Raw genomic sequence first — 19772 nt, 5'->3', positions numbered from 1 at the left:
TATATATTGGTGATTTTCTTCGAAATTAAGAATAATTTAAAGTCGAATGACATCCAATGATCCCAGAACTGATTAAGGTTGAGGAAACTGTGCCAAATTCTTTTTTATGGCAGAATGATGGAAATATAGAGTCAGATATTGATGTTTTTAATGCTCCTGATAAAACGCACCTGCTATTTGGTGTTTTTAATTTAGATAGATACAATACTGGGCAATCTATGGAGAGATTGAATGAGGTATTGCGTTTAATTAACGCCCATCTTTCAACTTGGAATAATAACTACCCATGGTCAGAATATAACCCCATTCAAGTAACCATAGAATCATTTGAAACATTTCCTGGTTGTTTTATAAAAGGTCAAATCTGTGTCGAGGATAATATTATTGAAGAAGAAAAAATAATAGTTGCACTGCTACAAGAAATATCAAACTTATTATCTGTGAATGAATTTATTCGTGTCTGTGACACAACTGGTGACTTCATTTTATCAGTGTGTAATGAGAATATCCCAGAGGAATATGAATATCCTATTGCCAATAATAGGCTTTGGATACATGAAGGCAAGTTCAAAATGATTCCATTATCATTTTACCCAGATCGTGGGTTAAAGCCTACAGAAGCATTAGAGTTTTTATCAAAGGCTTATTTTAAATGCTGCCAAATTAAGGCTCTCAATAACCAAATAGATGAGTATTTTATAAAAAAATTTCCAGATAATATTTTATCAAATATGGTTTCTATGCCTTTATACTTTGAGAATACTAATGATTATAAATTATTTACGAAAAACAAACAGATTGTATGCTTTTTAATAAAAACATTACTAATTGATAATATTGTAGATATTGACATAACATCTTCACCTGTTAGCGATGAAATAATAAAAAGTAATGTTATAATTCCTAAAGAATTTTCCAATCTGTTGTCTTTATTCCTTGATAAGAAAAATTTAAAGAAAGAAAAAAGTTCAATTCCTGTTTACTGCTCAAGAATATTATTAAGAATTATTAAAATGCTCACATCAAATAAGGAACTACAAGTTAGATCAAATGACACAACAAGTAATGATTCAGAGTTTTTCAGCTCATCAAAGAACATCTTTGATACTTACAAGTTCAAAAAGATATCCTTGGAAGGTCCTGTCGAGACAGCAGGCACTGTAGATACAGAGTTAGAATTCATGAATCAGTTTCCTGATTACCTTAAGGTTGCTACTCAAGATATGGATGAATTAAATTTAGATAAACCAGAGTTGAATGTAGATTCTATTAGTAGCTCGGATTCACACGAATCATCTACACTGGACGATGATATAGATGCTAGGAATTACTTCAAAAAAACGATATAGATATTGATGAAGATGATTTTTTTGAATTTTTTTTGAAAGAAGCTTTAAATCTGGATAATAAAGAGATACAAAGTTATACCAAATCACAGCATTTACAGGAAGATGAAAAATACAAAGGAGAATTTAAGGGAATTAAAGAAGATATCTCAGATGTTGATCAATTTTTAGTTGATAATGGTATAAAAGCTAATGCATTTGAAAATCTGAATGATCTCATTAGGTCAATAACGTCTGACGATAATCCTAGTGAACTTCTGCAAAGGTTTATCAACACTATGTTAGAAAAAGATAAAAAATAAATTCAATTTATCTATGCATCATTATCATTTCATTAATCTAGATCGCACTTCTCTTTTAGAAAAGCAAGTAGTAAAAGTGTTTATATAAGTAGTATTTACTATAATGATTCTCTCTCAAATTTCAAATTGTTTGGTATTTGTTGATTATACGAAGACATATCTACATCAGAGCCATCATCATCTTCTTCAACAGCCATAGAACTGATATCATCTTGCCCATTAGACATTCTATGCGACCATTCACTATCATTACTCAAAGAACGGTGTTTTAAAATGGTTTCATGTCTTCCATAAGTGTTAGTTTGTAGAAAGGTTTTAGATGAAAAAGGTTTATAATTCAAATCGTCATCATTACCTGATGAGTTGATTTCAGAATCATGTAAGTTAATTCTTGGTGATAGAAGTAAGTCATTATTAGATTGTAAATTATTCTCATCACTGTCAATAGAGCTTTCTTCTTGGATAACAAATTGATTTTCGGCAACTGTATTCTTATAATTGTTATGTTTTGCACTTCTTCTACGTCTTACATTATTTCTGCTGCTATGACCTTCGCCAGGAAGCCATGATTTTTTAGTATCAAATCTAGACAATTTATGTTTCCTTGCATTTGGTATATCAGAGGAGTACTTCTCATTAGGAGTTGGCAAGCTTACTGTAGCCAAATCATAGAAAGAGTCTGCTCTCGAACTTATTTCTGATGTACTTGATGTTGTAGATATAATACTTTTATCTCTTCTAACAAATTTGCGCCCATATACATTTAATATCTTTTCGGTTCTATTTAAACTAGTAGTGTTTTGCTTTTTACCTGATCTGTACTTTGTAAACTCTTGTTTATGCGAAGATGAATTGTTCCCATCAGTAGAATAATCGGATGCGTATGTGTCATTTGATAGCTGAGAATGTTGAGAAATTGATGTCGCCAATCTTGAATTAAGGGGTGCTAGTACTTTAGCATTACTTGCCAAAGAAAAATGCATATTGCTTAATGACTCAGAATCATTATAATTATCAATAGATGTATTATCAGAAAATTCACTGAAGTTTCCCGATTTGGTATTGCTCATATTTCCATAATTTCGCGAAGAACTATTTCTATTACTTACAATTACGATTTCTTTCTTTTTATTAATCAAAGAATCCTTTTTAGTACCATTAGTAATATTTGGATTGTCCTCAGGTAATTTATGCACTTCTAATTTTATATTATTTTCAGTGGATTCTAATCTCTTTCTTTTATTCTCAAGACTTAACCTTGAAAGTGCTGTGCCAACTGAGCCGGCGTTAATGGAATCCTGATCAGCACTAGCCATGAAATATTGATTATTTTTACTTTTAAAAAATTTTGTCATCCTTTTGAAGAGTTTATTCTTACTATTCATGAAGTCATTGCTGAAGGTTGATGAGCTTAATATAGAATTTTTGGTAATAGTCGGTTCAAGAGAAGCTCCAACTAGAGATTCTTCATTTGATAGAGATGTATCCTTGCCATTACTTGTATTCCGATGTAGAGATGTAGTCCTTGATAATATTAAATTCGTATCTAAGTTATCGATAAGTTCTTCATTTTTTTCATCAGCATCTTCAAATACTTTCGTTAATGATAATATAGATTTATTTAGATGTGATTTATGCAGTTTTGGCGACTCCTTCTCCTGTTCAAGCAATAAATACCAGTGCCCAGATAAAGAATCGCATTTCCTCTTTTGAACAGAGCTTTTGATTGCTTGAGTATCAAATCCTGATCTTTTCAGCATTTTCAGTAACCTTTTCTCAGTTTTCGTATTAAAATTTAACATACTGTTTCTTTGTTTCAAAAGAATTTTATCTGCTTCCTCTAATATAGATTCACCATATGGTTCTAAAAATTTATGCTTTAAAATTTCTGTCATACTTGGTCTCTTTTTAGGATCCTTTATAAGAAGTGATTTAATCAATTCGATGGAATTAGCATTAAAAATCTTTTCATTATAGTCTGGTTCTTCATTAATAATTTTCCATTCAGTTCTCGTTTCATCTTCTTCATCAAAAGGCATAGAACCGTTAATCAACGTATATAATATTACACCAAGTGACCAAATATCAATCTTAAATCCATCATACGTATCCCTTCGTAGCAATTCAGGGGCCATATATACAGTTGTGCCACATATAGTTTCTAATTGATTTTTAGTTGCACATTCTCTTGTAAAACCAAAATCAGCCAATTTTGCATTACCTTGCATATCCAACAAAATATTTTCTAATTTTAAATCTCTATGTACACAGTTTAAGGAATGTGCATAATAAACTGCTCCGACTATTTGAGCAAATAAACGGGAACATTCATCTAATGGAATTCTTCTCATAACCAAAAGATAATCATATAATTCTTTCCCGGGACAATACTCTAATGACATCCATACCTTTGTCTCCGTGATTATAATCTCATATAATTTTGTAATATAAGGGTGATCGAATTGTCTGTGATAAAAAACTTCTCTTACAACATTTGGATCTGTTTTAGAACTACTCTTTAAAACCACTTTCCTATGTGTTGGCCTATGTATAGCCAAATAGACTTTCCCAAAACTGCCTTCCCCTACTTGCTTTAATATTTTATAATTACCAACCTCATACAATTCATTTGAGGTGAACTGTCCATATAGTTTATTATATGACTTATTTATCAATTCCTTTAGTTGGTTATCATCGATCTTTAAATTCCGCATGCCTGGGGAAGTTCAAACCGATTTGATAATTTAAAATCTAATGATTTCAAAGAGTACCTTATTTCATGTAAATTTGTGAAAATAACTAGTGCCAGACAAAAAGAAAATTCAAACTTTGCTACTGTTATTAATGAATCCTATTTAATCGAATATACTATCTTAATAATCCACAAACAAAAGATACCTTAAAAAAAAAGTGAGAAGAGAATGACGTTTTTAAAGAATGATCCTATTTGTAACCTTGCTATTCTGATCTTCAATGGTGGTTTTAATCCTTAAGGATATTTAAAAGTCTTCTACACTATGGATTCAATCTATGAAATTACTAGCTCTCTGTTTCAAACTTAATCCCATAGTCTCTAGACTCTTATTTGAAATCTCTGTTATGATTTGATATACATTGAAATATTGACCTAAATTATTAAATATTCATTTAACCGTTACCCGAAGGTTTATCTTTTTATCAAATGGCACATGACTTAAAATATTGAATTATTACCACAATTTAAAGGCTTCTCGATTCGATTCCTTCAAGACTTCGATGACTATTCGATATAATATGATGGAAATGTTGATAATGTTTCAATGCTTTGATAAATTTATTGTTACTTTAAGGTTTTGAATCTGTCAATTATGATTAGATTAATGTTTTTTTTGGTAGGCAAGGGGAAGCTTTGTTAGAAAAAGGTAGGGACTGTCACTAAAGATATTATTATTAGGGTAGGATCTCAATTGTAATTGAAATTATTAAAATTTATTTTATATTACTAAATTAGACTTACAACTTATTTGCTTTATTTATCTAATATCTATGAAATTAACCTCTCCAATAGCAATGGGTGTTAGAACTTATCAAGATGCTGTTAAGAAGTTGAATTCGTTGCAATCTAATTATGCTACTATAATGGCCATTAGACAATCAGGAAACTCAAAGAATAAAATGGCCATTTTGGAGATGCAAGAATGGACAAAAAGAATTGGGTATTCCATTTCAGATCTAGATAACTTGAATATGATCCATATAACCGGCACAAAAGGTAAAGGATCCACAGCTGCTTTTACAGATTCAATTCTAAGTCAGTACAGAGATTCCTTACCCAAAATTGGTTTATTCACATCTCCACATTTGAAATCTGTTAGAGAAAGAATTAGAATTAACAGTGAACCAATAGATGAGATGAAATTTACTAAATATTTTTTCGAAGTTTGGGATAAACTAGAGAGTACTCAATCATCGACAGAGAAGTTTCCTAATATGATCAAGGGTGCAAAACCAGCTTATTTTAAATATTTAACGCTATTATCTTTTCACATATTTTTACAAGAAGGAGTTAAAGGTTGTATCTATGAAGTTGGTGTTGGTGGTGAATATGATAGCACTAACATAGTATCAAAACCTGTTACTTGTGGTGTTTCTTTACTTGGAATTGACCATACTTTTATGCTAGGAAATACAATTGAAGAGATTGCATGGAATAAAGGTGGAATTTTTAAAACAAACGCACCTGCATATACAATCAGTAACCAACCACAAGCGGGTTTACAGGTGTTACACGAAAGAGCCAAAGAACGTTCAACCACTCTGACAGTTTTGCCTAATTTTTTTCAATTAGAAAATATAAAATTAGGTATAGATGGTAAATTTCAACTTGCAAATGCATCATTAGCAGTGGGACTTTCATCGCAATTCTTATCAAAAATGGAGATTGAAAACATCAAACCTATATCTGCGCGTGATGCAACTATTCCTGCTAAATTTATCAAGGGACTTAAAGCTAGTAGATGGGAAGGTCGTTGTCAAACTTTAAAAGAGAATGGTAGAAACTGGTATATCGATGGGGCACATACAGCTGATAGTATTAATGCAGCCTCGGAATGGTTTAAAGATATAGCGATTAAGTCACCAAACAAAAAAGTATTGCTATTTAATCAGCAGGCAAGAGATGCTAAAGCTCTGGTAAATTACATTCATGAGAAATTATACCCAGAAATACAATTTGATGAGGTTATATTTACTTCTAATGTTACATGGAAATCTGGAGCATATAGTAGTGATTTAGTCTCTATGAATGAAGCGAAGGAGGAAGTTGATATGTTAACAGTCCAGAAAGCATTAGCAGAAGAATGGAAATCATTTGATGACAAGTCTAAAGTTCACGTTTCATCTGATATTGAATCAGCATATGAGTTGATTGATAATCTTAAAATAAATTCAAACGAAATTGATATATTCGTAACAGGTTCATTACATCTAGTAGGTGGTTTATTGGTAGTATTTGATGGGAAATAGATAGAAACGGAGGCTATACTAGTACAAGATAAATATATCCCACCTTCATCACAAAAAAATCGAACATATATATAAACATTTATAGTAAGACATGTAAGTATACTTCAAAATTATTTTGAAAATAATAGAATAGAATACATTTATAAACATCTTTGTATTATCATTTAATGATCATAAAGTGTTTTTACTATGAGATTTCGAACCACAGCCTTTATTTTAGTTAGTATTTTCTAATACCGAAAATTGAAAAAAAGTGCAAAACCATTATATAAAAATATATATAAAATGTGACATCAAGTTGTTGACTTGGATATTTAGATATAGAATAAGATACCGACATTCACTGTTGTTATTTATATTGCCATAAAACTGCTTTATTTTACTTATTAAACAGTGTTTTTGATAAGTTGCAAGCGTACAGAATAATCTGAGCACCACGCAATAAGGATGGAAGAAGATAAAATAGAAAGTTTAAGCTCGATAGATAAGTTTTATACTGAGGTTCGGTGGAATAACCAGTTCCGTCATATGAAGGATATTCCTCAACATATTCAGAAAAGAATAGGGATAGATTGTCACCAAAGAAACATAGATCAGGCCACTGATGATAAAATAAATTCGAATGCGGCGAATCAAGATAATAATGAGAATAATGGAATGCATTCTGTTCTAGATAGACACAGAAATCTAATGTTACAAACTCCGGAATGGCACGAACCTTGGCAACTTAAAAGAGTCATCAATGGTCACTTAGGATGGGTCAGATGTGTTGAAGTTGATACGGTAGAGAATAAATGGTTTGCAACAGGAAGCAGTGACACAACAATAAAAATATGGGATTTAGAATCAGGTAAATTAAAGATAACGCTTTCTGGACATGTAATGCCTGTAAGAGATATTGCCATATCTAAAAGATCGCCGTACTTATTTTCTGCAAGTGAAGATAAGTTGATTAAATGTTGGGATTTAGAGAAGAATATGGCGATAAGAGAATATTTTGGACATCTATCAGGTGTTAATACTGTAGATGTTCATCCAACGTTAGACTTAATTGCTACTGCAGGTAGAGACAGCACTATAAGATTATGGGATATTCGCTCAAGAACAGCGGTAATGACATTAATTGGACATAAGGCCCCGGTTACTACAGTAAAGTGCATACCAGTAGATCCACAAGTAGTTAGTGCATCAAATGATGCTACTGTTAAATTATGGGATATAGTTGCTGGTAAGGCGATTAAGACTTTGACTCATCATAAACGGACAGTTAGAGATATAGCAGTGAACCCAACTGAATTTTCCATAGCTTCGGCTTGTACAGACGATATACGATCATGGAGATTACCTGAAGGATCATTATTAACAAATTTTGAATCAGATACCCTTGGGATAGTAAATTCTATTAGCATTAATCAAGATAACATTATGGCTGCATGTGGAGACAATGGTGTTTTATCATTTTTTGATTATAAATCAGGTCATAAGTATCAAAAGATAGCAACTACAGCTATGTCTGGTTCCTTGGAAAGTGAAAAAGGCATATTGAGCGGTACATTTGATGCGACAGGACAAATTTTTATCACTGGTGAAACAGATAAAAGTATCAAAATGTGGATTAAAATAAAAAGAGCCACTAAAGAGTCACATCCAGGTTTGAAATGGAATCCATTATTATCTAAGCAAAGATTCTAATAAATCGGCTTGTTGTCTCAATTATCTGCTTAACAATATTCTTTTCTTATTTCCAAAATAGCATACTACAGCATACACAATTTACATACTCTTGATATAATGCATTCTTTGAATGGAGCATCTAGTAACGTATTTTATATATATATATATTAGTCAACTAGTGAACATCTATTTGCAGTCACCTTCTCCTGCTTTCTTCTATCTTTTTCGAATAATGTAATATATAAAAGTATGTATATAACTTTCATTAGTAATGATATGAACTTTATATTATCTTATATTTATCCTAACGTTTCATAACATTCGATTGTTTTATTCTTAGTCACTGAAATAGTTTAGATTACTTGAGCAGCTCAGGGAACTCAACGCGTTAAGCATCCGATGTCTTCAATTTGTATATTTTCAATTACTATGAAATTTGATACAATTGAATTTTTTATTGCAATGCATTTGGCGTACAATGGCAATAACTGAACTTAATAGATATTAAATTACAGTTTTAACCATTGTAAAATGAATTAATAAATCAGAACAATTAGTTTAGAGTGCTCTTATAGTGGTGAATTGTTCGAATTGGTTTTAATAGGTTAGTCATATAAACTCTGCAATACAAATATTTGTGCGTATGGAACAGAATTCTCCATCAACTTTAATATAGACCATCAAGATAATACAGATATGAATGGAGGCACACAACCCACGCAACAGGCAACACAAGCAACGCAGAAATTTCTAATAGATAAATTCTCCCAGGAACGAATTGATGATAATATTGTTTGCAGAGTCATTTGTACTTCTGGTCAAATCCAGATCCGAGATCTAAGAGCTGACATAGATCAAGTAATTAAAGAGAAGCAATCCATAAAAAAGGTTTGGATTTTTGGTAGAAATCCCAAATGTGATTATCATTTGGGAGACATCAATAGGCTATCAAATAAACATTTTCAATTGCTTTTAGGAGAAGACGGAAATTTACTTATCAAAGATATATCAACAAATGGAACATGGTTGAACGGTGAAAAACTAGAAAAAAATAGAAATCAAATAATATCACAAGGTGATGAAATAACTGTAGGTTTAGGTGTAGCATCAGATGTCCTTTCATTAGTACTCTTCATCAATGATAAATTTGCAGAAAATTTGAAAAACTACAAGATGAATAAATCAAGAGCAAGTATGGATAATGGTATAGAAGCTGGAAGTTCATCGAAATTTCAATCATCAAATATTAAAAGTATAAAACCGTTAGGTATATTCAAAGATTTTACAATTAAAGATGAAGTTGTAGGACAAGGTGCCTTTGCAATTGTTAAAAAAGCAGTAGAGAGAAGTACTGGTAAAACATTTGCAGTTAAAATTATAAGCAAAAGAAAAGTAATGGGGAACATGGATGGTGTTACGAGGGAGTTAGAAGTATTGAGGAAATTAGATCATCCAAGAATAGTCAGATTAAAAGGATTTTATGAAGACGAAGAAAGTTATTATCTGCTGATGGAATTTGTATCAGGAGGAGATTTAATGGATTTTGTCGCAGCCCATGGATCAGTTGGGGAGGATGCAGGCAGGGAAATCACTAGACAGATTTTAGAAGCTGTGAAATATATACATTCCAAATGCATTAGTCATAGGGATCTAAAACCTGATAACATTTTAATTGAACAAGATGACCCCGTGTTGGTCAAAATTACTGATTTTGGTCTAGCCAAAGTACAAGGAAATGGAACTTTTATGAAAACATTTTGCGGTACACTTGCATATGTTGCCCCTGAAATCATTAGTGGTAGCAATAATTTAGAAGAAAATGAAGAAAGGAATGAATATTCCTCGTTAGTTGATATGTGGTCGATAGGCTGCCTTGTATATGTAATTTTAACAGGTCATTTACCATTCAGTGGATCTACTCAAGAACAGCTTTACAAACAGGTTAGAAATGGTTCTTATCATGAAGGTCCTTTAAAGGATTTCCGAATCTCAGATGAAGCTAGAAATTTCATTGACTCACTTTTACAGGTAAATCCAAATGATAGACTCTCAGCAGAAAGGGCTTTACAACACCCCTGGATTAAGATGGGGTATTTGAATCAATCATATAATGGGAGCAAAACAGATAGCCAATTATCACAGGTCTCATTATCACAGTCGTTATCACAGCAAAAAATATTAGAAAGTATGGATGATGCGCAGTATGAATTCATGAGACAACAAAAGAAATTACAAATGCAAAAGATCAAAGAAGAAGAAGAAAAAGAAGAAGAAGAAAAAGAAGAAGAATTTTCCGCAAGTCAATTCAAAGGATTTAAAATACCAACTAGAGCACCAGTTCAATATATGCAACCTAGAGCCACAGAGTTTCAACAACAAAGGAGAATTAAAAAGAATAATAACAATCTATTTTTGACGTTACATCCTCTCGAGGAAAGTTCGATTCAGGAATCAATTGAAATAAAACAAGGTATTAATCCATTTTTCATTGGCAGAACTGACGATTGTAACTGCAGAATCGAGGATAATAGATTATCTAAAGTTCACTGCTTCCTTTTAAAAAATAGACACATCGTTGGTAATAGCTTTTATGAATCACCTGCCCAAGGTTTAGATGATATTTGGTATTGTCACAGTGGTACTAACGTGAGTTACATAAACAATGTCAAAATACAAGCCGGTTACAAGAGGTTATTACATGATGGTGATGAGATAAAGATCGTTTGGGACAAGAACCATAACTTTGTAATAGGATTCAAAGTTGAAATCAATGATACCGTAGGTCTATTCAACGACGGTTCTAAACCAGATAACGCTAATGATCTTCAAATTGTTCCACAAAGGGCAGACGAGCAGAATTTAGTGACGAGATTAATGCAGATGATGTCCATGAAGAGGGCTAATAACAGGCAAATATCTTCCCAACAAGATGTTGGCTTACCACAACTACAACGAAACGAAAGTGATCATACGAACGACAGAGTTCAAGATATTGTCGCACCTTTGAGCACCGACGACCAGAATCTTATGGACCGTTTGCATCAAGAACCTGAATTTTTATCTGAATCTGTAACTCCAGTGAAACAAGTAGACGGTAATACTAGTAACAGTAATAAATTGAGAAGAGTTCATTCTGTTAGTTTATCACAATCACAAAACGACCCAAATAAAAAGGTGAAAAGAGCCAAATTGGATCCAACTGAGAAAAATGCTGATAATTTACAGTTCATTTAATAAGAAAAACACGAGCTCCGGGGAAACAACATCCATACCATCGACAGTTTAATTTAGATATGTACACTTTGCATAATAAATCTTAAAAACACTATAATTGATAAGTCCAATTATTCAAATTTATTAAAAGTTAAAATACTCATGAGGCATAGTCCTGTTTTCCATTAACGATAGTTTTTTTGAGTAATTATTACGTATATAACTATATATCGTTACCCTAAAAAACTGTCTCTATTCTACTCGCTTAAACTCCGAACTATCTAAATGGGGAACAGCATCTGACCTTTTGTTATGTTTAGATAGGGATTAATTAAATCCAAAAATGCACATGAACCTACCTCATTGGAACGGGAAACAAAACCGGTAGTAATAATTCAATATATTAGTTAAAGTTTATTTAATACTCATTGGGAAGCCAATGAGAAGTTTAATTAATTGTTTAGTATCAGGTTCTTCTAGTTCATAAAAAAAGAAGATTTTTCAAGATCAATTCCTTTTTCGAGATAGAGATGAAAAGAAATAGCTAGCCCAACAATATAGAATATACGATAGCCAGCCAGAGAGATTTCTAGTTACCTTTATCTGTTGCATAAGCAACATAAAGCGGAAAAGGTATGCATATGTAGACGCATGTATCTATTATACATGTGTGAATGTATATATCTTGTTGAAAATGCGAAATAGACAGTTCTACCCTATGACCGTTGGAAACGATGAGGGTCTACTATAGAGCAGTAAAAGTTATGATGCAAAGAGAGGGAAAGAGTGAACCTAGTCAGTTGTCACTGTGCCAAGACTGAATATAATAGATTCAGCAACCGCAAACGGAAACGATATAGAGTAAATTAGGATTTCTAATTATGGCTTATATCTGTTGTGTATGTATCTATTTCTACGGTTAAACTGTACGATAATAATGGAATAATAAACTTTTCCGAATTCCATAAATAAATTTAGATTTATATTTTTGTGTTTTTGTATTTTTGTGTAATTTCGTGTAAAAAACTTGTGATATTTGTATTGTTAACAAAGAAACAGCCGTACCACATTACGAAACCCCAAACCCATAAAACTATCATAAAGCCAAGCTGTTACTAGTTTGGTCATATAATAAAAAAGAAAAACACTTCTATGGCGATTCCACAGGAAGACTCCACCCACTCACGATGGATGAATGCCTATTTAGGTAAAAAATTAAACCCTGTCTTTCTGAACACGTACACGTACACGTAAACGGAAGGCTAACACTAAATGTTTTTTTTCAATATAAGACTTTGTCTACCTCAGTTTGTTAGAAGAATTGAAATTGTTTGGAGAACTATAAGCAAGAGACATAGTAATGAGATATAAATATCCACCAATGCAAATATGATCAAAGCCTTGCCAGAAGAAGAAGAGTTAGAGTACTTAACCTATTTTTATCATAAGAAAGTTAAGTACTCCATGTGAAAAATTGTGTTTCGTATTGATTGCAGGAATAAACCCGACTGTTTCAATCAAGCCTTCGTGGCAGAGAGACCCACTGCGGAAGAAACTGAAAGATAATGTACATGGAGTGTTTTTGATCATTACTCTTTTTGAAACTGGAGCACAAAAACAAGATAGTATTCTGTTTCTTGGTAGCAGTGCTGTTCCATACATAGTTGTAACTATGTATGGAACACTAAAAATAAAAATAAAAAAAATGAAATCCTGGATATCTTCTAACAATTGTATAACTTTAAGCCTGTTTTTGTTATATAGTGTGTGTTTTAATTATTCTAGACTTTTAACTAATTAAGAGAAGTCTCCAAATCGGGTTATCTCCAAATATTAGTTTTGGTCATTTTAAACACTTTTTCTTTGTATACCGGTTTTCATCTGTTTTAAAGAGATGGTAAATTTCGTAGAGGTTCCGAATTGTTGAAAAATAACTAGTCATTGCGGAATGCGCGCCAACTTGTGGTTTTAAGTACACTGAAAGCATACAATAAATGTAAAACAGAGCAAAAAACCACACATTATTAATGGTAGGTAGCAATGTAATTTTTTATTTTTTAATTCTTAGAATTTATCAGTACTTTTATATATAAGTAAAACGATATTAATAAGACTATCGACGTCTATGGTTTTTTTCATTGCTAAGTTATGTCAATTTAAAATAGCCCCTTTAATAACAACATAATAGCGCCAAAAAAAGAAAGAAACCGCAGGGAAGGTTTGTTTAGTAAGATTTATTATATATCACTTCTCAGAATTTACTGCTAATATAAAAGAAGGTCATTTAGAAAGTCTCACTTATTGTTATTATTCCTAAGAAATTTATTGAATAAGAGGACATTTAAAAAAAACACACGTAAGACTCAAAGTACTTTAAAAATGGGAAAGGAAACTACTAAGAAAATTCAAAGAAAATTAAAACAAAGAAAGAATTTTACAGTCATTTCGATGACTATTCTCTCATTGTTTCTAATGGGATATTTATCTTACACGTATATAAGTTCTGATAATTTGTCGCCATTGGTTAATGACAAATCAACTTCATCGTTACTTGATGATTCAAACGCCAATGTAATTAAACATGGTGGAAATTCTAAACAAGAAATCGAATTGAATTCAATTAAGGTTGAGGAACAAATTTCTACCATTAGAAATGGTATGAACCTTGTAAACTCAAAACATTCAATGACATCTCAACATATTAACACCAAACCAACTGCAGTTCAAGCTCCAAATGATTATAACAACGGTTATGCTGAGGACAAGGATAACATTGAATCAAACAACAAAAATAGTAATTCACCCAATAAAGGTGAAAATAAAAATAACCGTAATAATGACAAATATGACATTAATGCTTATAAAAATGCTGCATTTGATGCTGCGGCTAACTACAAAGAAATAATCAACACTTCTAGAGTGGTTTTATTCATGAAATCTTCAGACTCTCAATCAAATGAAATTAAAAAATTATTATTGAACAGTTATGAAATATTACCAGAAATTGCTATTGTCGATTTAGATAGACACGTACAAGGTGCATTATTGCACGACTACATTGCAAAAAAGAAAATCCTAACCAACCAGTTAGGTTACCATAAGGACGATCAATTAGAGGTCCCATTCTTAGTAATAAATGGTGTATCCTTTGTAACAAGTTCTAACAAGAATTTCCACAAACTTCACAACGAAGGACTATTACTGCAAAAGCTAAAGAACTTAGCAGGCGATTCTGTCATGATCTCTAAAAAGGATAGTCCATCTAACTCATAAACTAATTGAGTTTTAAAAGGATTTTATCTACCAATATACAATTTCAATGACTTCTAATTCTACGGGGTAGCAATTAGAATACAATTATATTCTGGTGTATTTTTTCTTTCTACAATAATGTTTGCATACATATACCACTTGGGCATTTTTCATAATCATATTTTATATTAGTACTATTTTAATTTAGGTACATGTAATATATATACATACCATAAGTTAATAGATTAAAACTAAAATAATTTTCTTTTTTACAAGAGAGTATAAAGATTTATTATTGTGTAATATTTTCAATGATCTCACCCTATAGATTAATGATCTTGATCTACAGAATCTAAACAAAGTAACCAACCTCTAACTCCTTTGATATTTGACGTATACATATCACCCTCTAAGGTCTTAACTTTGCACACAAACATGAAGATTATAATTGAATGGCTGGTTGTCTTCTTCGAATGTTTCCTGTTACCCGCCTACTGCTCTACATACTTTCTGTTCATTCTTTCGAAATTGTTTAAGGTTGACAACAAAAAAAACACTTCAATCAATTACGTTTCCTAAAAGGGACATACTCTAGAAATCGACTGTACAATTCTTCTTTTTCCTGATTACTATTTGATTAAATCAAAGTTTCGAAACAGCCATCTTATTAATTATATGCCTTTATTTTCCAGTTACAGTTAAGGGAGATCAAGCATTGAGTTTAAATATAATAATATATTGAATCAATGACCAGGAGAATATTATAATATTTTTAATTTGATGCTGAGTTTATCTGTATTCCTGTATAATTTGAATATATATACATATATGCATACAGACATATATATAAGAGGTCTTTCTGTCATGATCTGAAATGTAACTTTACATTTCTTGCAAGTGCATTATATATATTAATAGTCAACATCTCTTTATTATATATTCATACTAGATAGTCAGAAGGATAAGTAATATGGCCCATACGTTATTAAGAACACCTACCAGAACAAAGACAAAATCATTCAACGGAACTCAAATGGATTTTAAATTCCCTTCAATTGAAAGTTTACCAAATACAAACCTGCAAGAGCCAGAATTAAATAATCATCATTTATTAAATGATAATATCAATGATGGTGCTACAAAATTTTCTGAAAAAGAAATGGGGCTGTCTCAAAGTTTAAACAAAGAAACCAACGATTCAGAAAATGACACTTTCGACACACAATCTCAAATATTATCAGACTACACTTCACAATCGAATGCTCATTCTTCGAATGGTTATTACTCATTTGCCAACATTTCAGATAATACTACATCTATGCAATCTCAGTTCTATAAAAATAATAAAAACATTGGTTCAAATGTAGTAAGTGATTATTACATACACAATGAAAATGAAAATGTTTCTAACATAGGCAATAATACTCAATTTCGTCATACATTAGCACCAGAACGAATAACCTCGAACGAAAACCTATTTTTTGAAGCATCTCCAAGATTGCAACAGAGGGATAACGATGGTAACAATCACGATTCTAATGATGTAACTAAACAGACTGAGAGAACTGGTTTATCTGAAACCTCCTTTATTCCAAAGGGAGAATCTCTAGCATATAGGATTGAGTCCTCAGAATCTTTTGGAAGGGATTCAAGAAACTCAGTAGCATTTAGACCTCACGTTGAAGGTAAACTGGGAAGGAAACCAACAATCAAGAGAGTGAGTTCTTCTTCATCCTCCTCTTCGTCCAGGTATGCATCTTCCATCTATAAATCACCAGTAAACTCAAGTGGTAAACGGGTTTCTCAACTAAAGAGATCTAATGCCGTGAGATGTAAGGGAGGCTTACTTCAATTCTTCACAATGCTAGCTATTAAATTTGGAAAATGTCTGGAGAAATTAGGACTTGTATTAAGAAAAAAACTATTCAGTTTTAAAGAAAAAAATAACTATAAAACTAACAAAAGTAAAAGAATCAGTAGGAGTAACACTTTTAACTCTAATTTAAATGTGTATGGAAAGAAATTGAAGCACAGGAATGATATGAAAAAATCTGATTCTAACAGCACCATCCAATTAACTTCACATATTCAAAGAACAAAAGGAAATCAATATCCAACTTCAAATAAAAGTAAATCACATAAATCTTTAGAACCTGTGCTAGCAAAAAACTCAAAATTTGAAAAAATGTCCATTAATCCTACAAAGGTCAACGAATCACAACCAATTTCTTCTGAAACAAATGAATCTGATATTGTTACTAAGACTGCTTCGTTGAGACGAACGCCATCATCAATTAGAAGAGCAGCATCTGTATTTACTACTTCATCGGTGTCTTCAAAACTTCTGAATAATACCTTTCTTACTAAAACATTATCAAAGAACAGTGACTTATCAAAGAACAATGTTTCTCCTCTGGATGGTATTAATTCGGAAGCAAAAAGAACAAATTCAAGATTGACAAGATCATCTGGCGTATCTTCATTGAACTCGTTAATGAGAGAACCATCAATTGTTGTCAAAAACAAAGTTATCCCATTAACTATGAAGCACTATTATCCAATCAAAGAAGAGACAGAAGACGAAGATACTGGAAAAAGTGAAAATGAGTTTGGCAAAAGTGAAACTGATGAATATATTATCGACACATCCAATGGTATGCACTCAGTAAACTCAGAAAAAATTTCGAACAAACTGAAGGTTTTGGAGAATGAGACGGACTCATATTTGGAGGATTCCGATTCATATTTAGATGATGACACCGAATTTGTCAGTTTAAATGACAACTCTAGTATTGAAACAGAATTGGCAGAAGAAGATATGGATGGCAAAAGAAATAAAAACAGTGACGAACTCAAAAATACTTTTTCTGATTATTTCTCCCAAGTAATCTATCAAAGAATCAAACTAAGATTAGAGGTCAAAAACTTACAAGAGTCTACCTTACAGAAGGAAGAGAAAGAAAGGTCAAGTTTACCAACAATCCAAGAGAATTCAGTTTCGGGTTTATTAACACATTCCCAATCGCTCAACAAAATCAAAAGTGAATCATCCACACATGGAGTTAATTTTTCAAGATATAACAATAAGGATATTGATTCAATGATTGATGAATTCAACAAAGAACACACGTCTAATTTGAACGATAATTCCCACAGAAACAACACTATTCACATATCTGTTGAGCCACCATTTAAGAATACTGCTCATAGCTCAAGTGTAATTTCATTCCAATCTAAGGACGTCCATAGATCATTAACCTTACCAATCAGAATGACAGTTTAAGTTAAACAATCATTAGCATGCATATATACATAATACATATAGCATACATTTATCTCACAATAAATAGATGTAAGAACAATTAATCACATATAATCATATAATTACAAATGTTCGAACTTAGTTAGTGGCGAACCATCTTTGGTAACAGTCTAGAAAACGACAACAACTGACAGACAGCCAAAACATTTTCAATGGGGGTGCTTTTAGAAATCATATAATAATGCAAGCAAGAAATTAGTTTGTTCCCTTAAAGTTAGATCAGAAGTAGAATGCAATAATTGCAAGCGTCAAATAAGTCTGTATCATGTAATCTTGTAAGGTAGTAGGAAAGTGCTGTTAGAACCTCAATCATCATCGGTAAGCACTATCACGCTTATTGCCGAAATTACATCTTGCCGTTGTAACTTAAAAATGACACAGCCCATTTATCGTGTTGTTGCATACCGACCATATGGTAGTATGCAGATACACAGAATCTAGATTTTTTCCAATACAATATTTGTGAATGCAGTAATGACCGTTTCTCTCGTTTATCAAAAATACGAGATACTTGCGATGGTCCGGAGAAAACCACTGAGAAGAATTTGCGAAAAAAAGGTAACCTTTCATCTGATGTTCTAAACGCATTTGTCGAACAACCATCTCCTACGTAATTCTAAAGAAATAGTACGTATGTTTCAGTGTAATGCATGTATTTCCCACATCAGAAGCCATACGAACTGGGATACGACCAGATCTGAGACAGTGCTCCGTTGTTTTACTAGCACCGCAACAAAATTCTCAATGTACCCTCATTTATGAGATTCAAAGTTTCGAATTCACTACAACAGAATGACTGTAACCGCAGAAATGCTTGCAGTTAAAAGATTAAATAAAAATTAATTACCTGCAGCTCATAATAATGATCAATATCTTAAGACTCCTCTCGGTAAGCCGATACAGCGTGAAAACCAGAAAACTAAAAGGGAAAAATAAAAAGAAAAGCGTCGGTGTGTTGTGTTTCAGTATTACCTGTGAGTGGATTTATTCTACGAGATCTATGTTGTACTGTTTTATTCAAACTTTTCTTTTTCTTGGTGTTAGCTTCAGCTTTCTGGTTCTGGTGGAAAAACGAGTTTATCCCCCAGTAACTTCCGCACAAATTAGTAATGTAACAATTAAATGATTGTCTACAAAAACGGTTCTTGAATGTGACCTTTAACAATTTCTCGGGGAAACACTGTCACAAAACAACAAAAAATGTCAACAACACTAATAAAAAGACTTTCAATTGCGATCTCGTGTAGCGTTTTGTCTCTAAAATAAAAACAAAGCATCTTAAAAAACTAAAAAACACAGCACAGGTAAAAAATTCTCATCTGAACTTAATACGAGAGTTCACTAGAAAAAGACGTAATAGATCGATCGAATACGTTTCTTATAATTTCGTTGAAGCCGACGAATCTCAATAACATTAATTAATATCGAAAAGAAAAAACAACAATAAAAAAAAATGCGTCAAGCAAGAACGCTAAACTTCTGGATTCGTATTCTTCGATAAGCCTAATATACAGACCTTCAAGGTTTAGTGCACTCATGCAAGTAGAAGAAATTGAACGAAATTATTAATATTTTCGGACTCGTAGACGGTTCAATTGTTTAAACGCATTCCCTGCGTGGACCTCTTAGAATTACGATTAACCTGGAGCATAGCTACAT

At 32.0% G+C, this 19772-nt stretch overlaps 7 protein-coding genes across 7 annotated transcripts; 6 read left to right on the top strand and 1 right to left on the bottom strand.

The window, feature by feature from the left end:
* Positions 1–56: 56 nt before the first annotated feature.
* On the top strand, positions 57–1349 carry TPHA0G01640 (uncharacterized protein; the record flags this gene model as incomplete). The annotated part of the gene is made up of 1 exon (XM_003686386.1): positions 57–1349. One exon carries the CDS (start codon positions 57–59, stop codon positions 1347–1349), a length of 1293 nt encoding a protein of 430 aa, XP_003686434.1.
* A 397-nt stretch (positions 1350–1746) lies between these two features.
* Positions 1747–4362, bottom strand: TPHA0G01630 (non-specific serine/threonine protein kinase; the record flags this gene model as incomplete). The annotated part of the gene is made up of 1 exon (XM_003686385.1): positions 1747–4362. The coding sequence occupies one exon, from the start codon at positions 4360–4362 to the stop codon at positions 1747–1749; it is 2616 nt and encodes an 871-aa protein (XP_003686433.1).
* An 811-nt stretch (positions 4363–5173) lies between these two features.
* MET7 (tetrahydrofolate synthase) lies at positions 5174–6652 on the top strand (the record flags this gene model as incomplete). The annotated part of the gene is made up of 1 exon (XM_003686384.1): positions 5174–6652. The coding sequence occupies one exon, from the start codon at positions 5174–5176 to the stop codon at positions 6650–6652; it is 1479 nt and encodes a 492-aa protein (XP_003686432.1).
* Positions 6653–7099: 447 nt separating this feature from the next.
* Positions 7100–8344, top strand: PRP46 (mRNA splicing protein PRP46; the record flags this gene model as incomplete). Its single annotated transcript, XM_003686383.1, has 1 exon — positions 7100–8344. The coding sequence occupies one exon, from the start codon at positions 7100–7102 to the stop codon at positions 8342–8344; it is 1245 nt and encodes a 414-aa protein (XP_003686431.1).
* A 678-nt stretch (positions 8345–9022) lies between these two features.
* On the top strand, positions 9023–11560 carry RAD53 (serine/threonine/tyrosine protein kinase RAD53; the record flags this gene model as incomplete). The annotated part of the gene is made up of 1 exon (XM_003686382.1): positions 9023–11560. One exon carries the CDS (start codon positions 9023–9025, stop codon positions 11558–11560), a length of 2538 nt encoding a protein of 845 aa, XP_003686430.1.
* A 2358-nt stretch (positions 11561–13918) lies between these two features.
* Positions 13919–14812, top strand: PRM4 (pheromone-regulated protein PRM4; the record flags this gene model as incomplete). Its single annotated transcript, XM_003686381.1, has 1 exon — positions 13919–14812. The coding sequence occupies one exon, from the start codon at positions 13919–13921 to the stop codon at positions 14810–14812; it is 894 nt and encodes a 297-aa protein (XP_003686429.1).
* Positions 14813–15761: 949 nt separating this feature from the next.
* Positions 15762–18074, top strand: AIM44 (Aim44p; the record flags this gene model as incomplete). Its single annotated transcript, XM_003686380.1, has 1 exon — positions 15762–18074. The coding sequence occupies one exon, from the start codon at positions 15762–15764 to the stop codon at positions 18072–18074; it is 2313 nt and encodes a 770-aa protein (XP_003686428.1).
* Between the last annotated feature and the right edge of the window lie 1698 nt (positions 18075–19772).

The sequence above is a fragment of the Tetrapisispora phaffii genome, chromosome 7 (genome assembly GCF_000236905.1).
Source record: "Tetrapisispora phaffii CBS 4417 chromosome 7, complete genome".
Lineage (NCBI taxonomy): Eukaryota > Fungi > Ascomycota > Saccharomycetes > Saccharomycetales > Saccharomycetaceae > Tetrapisispora > Tetrapisispora phaffii.
The sequence above is the reverse complement of the archived record's forward strand: the minus strand, read 5'-3'. Positions and strand labels throughout refer to the sequence as shown.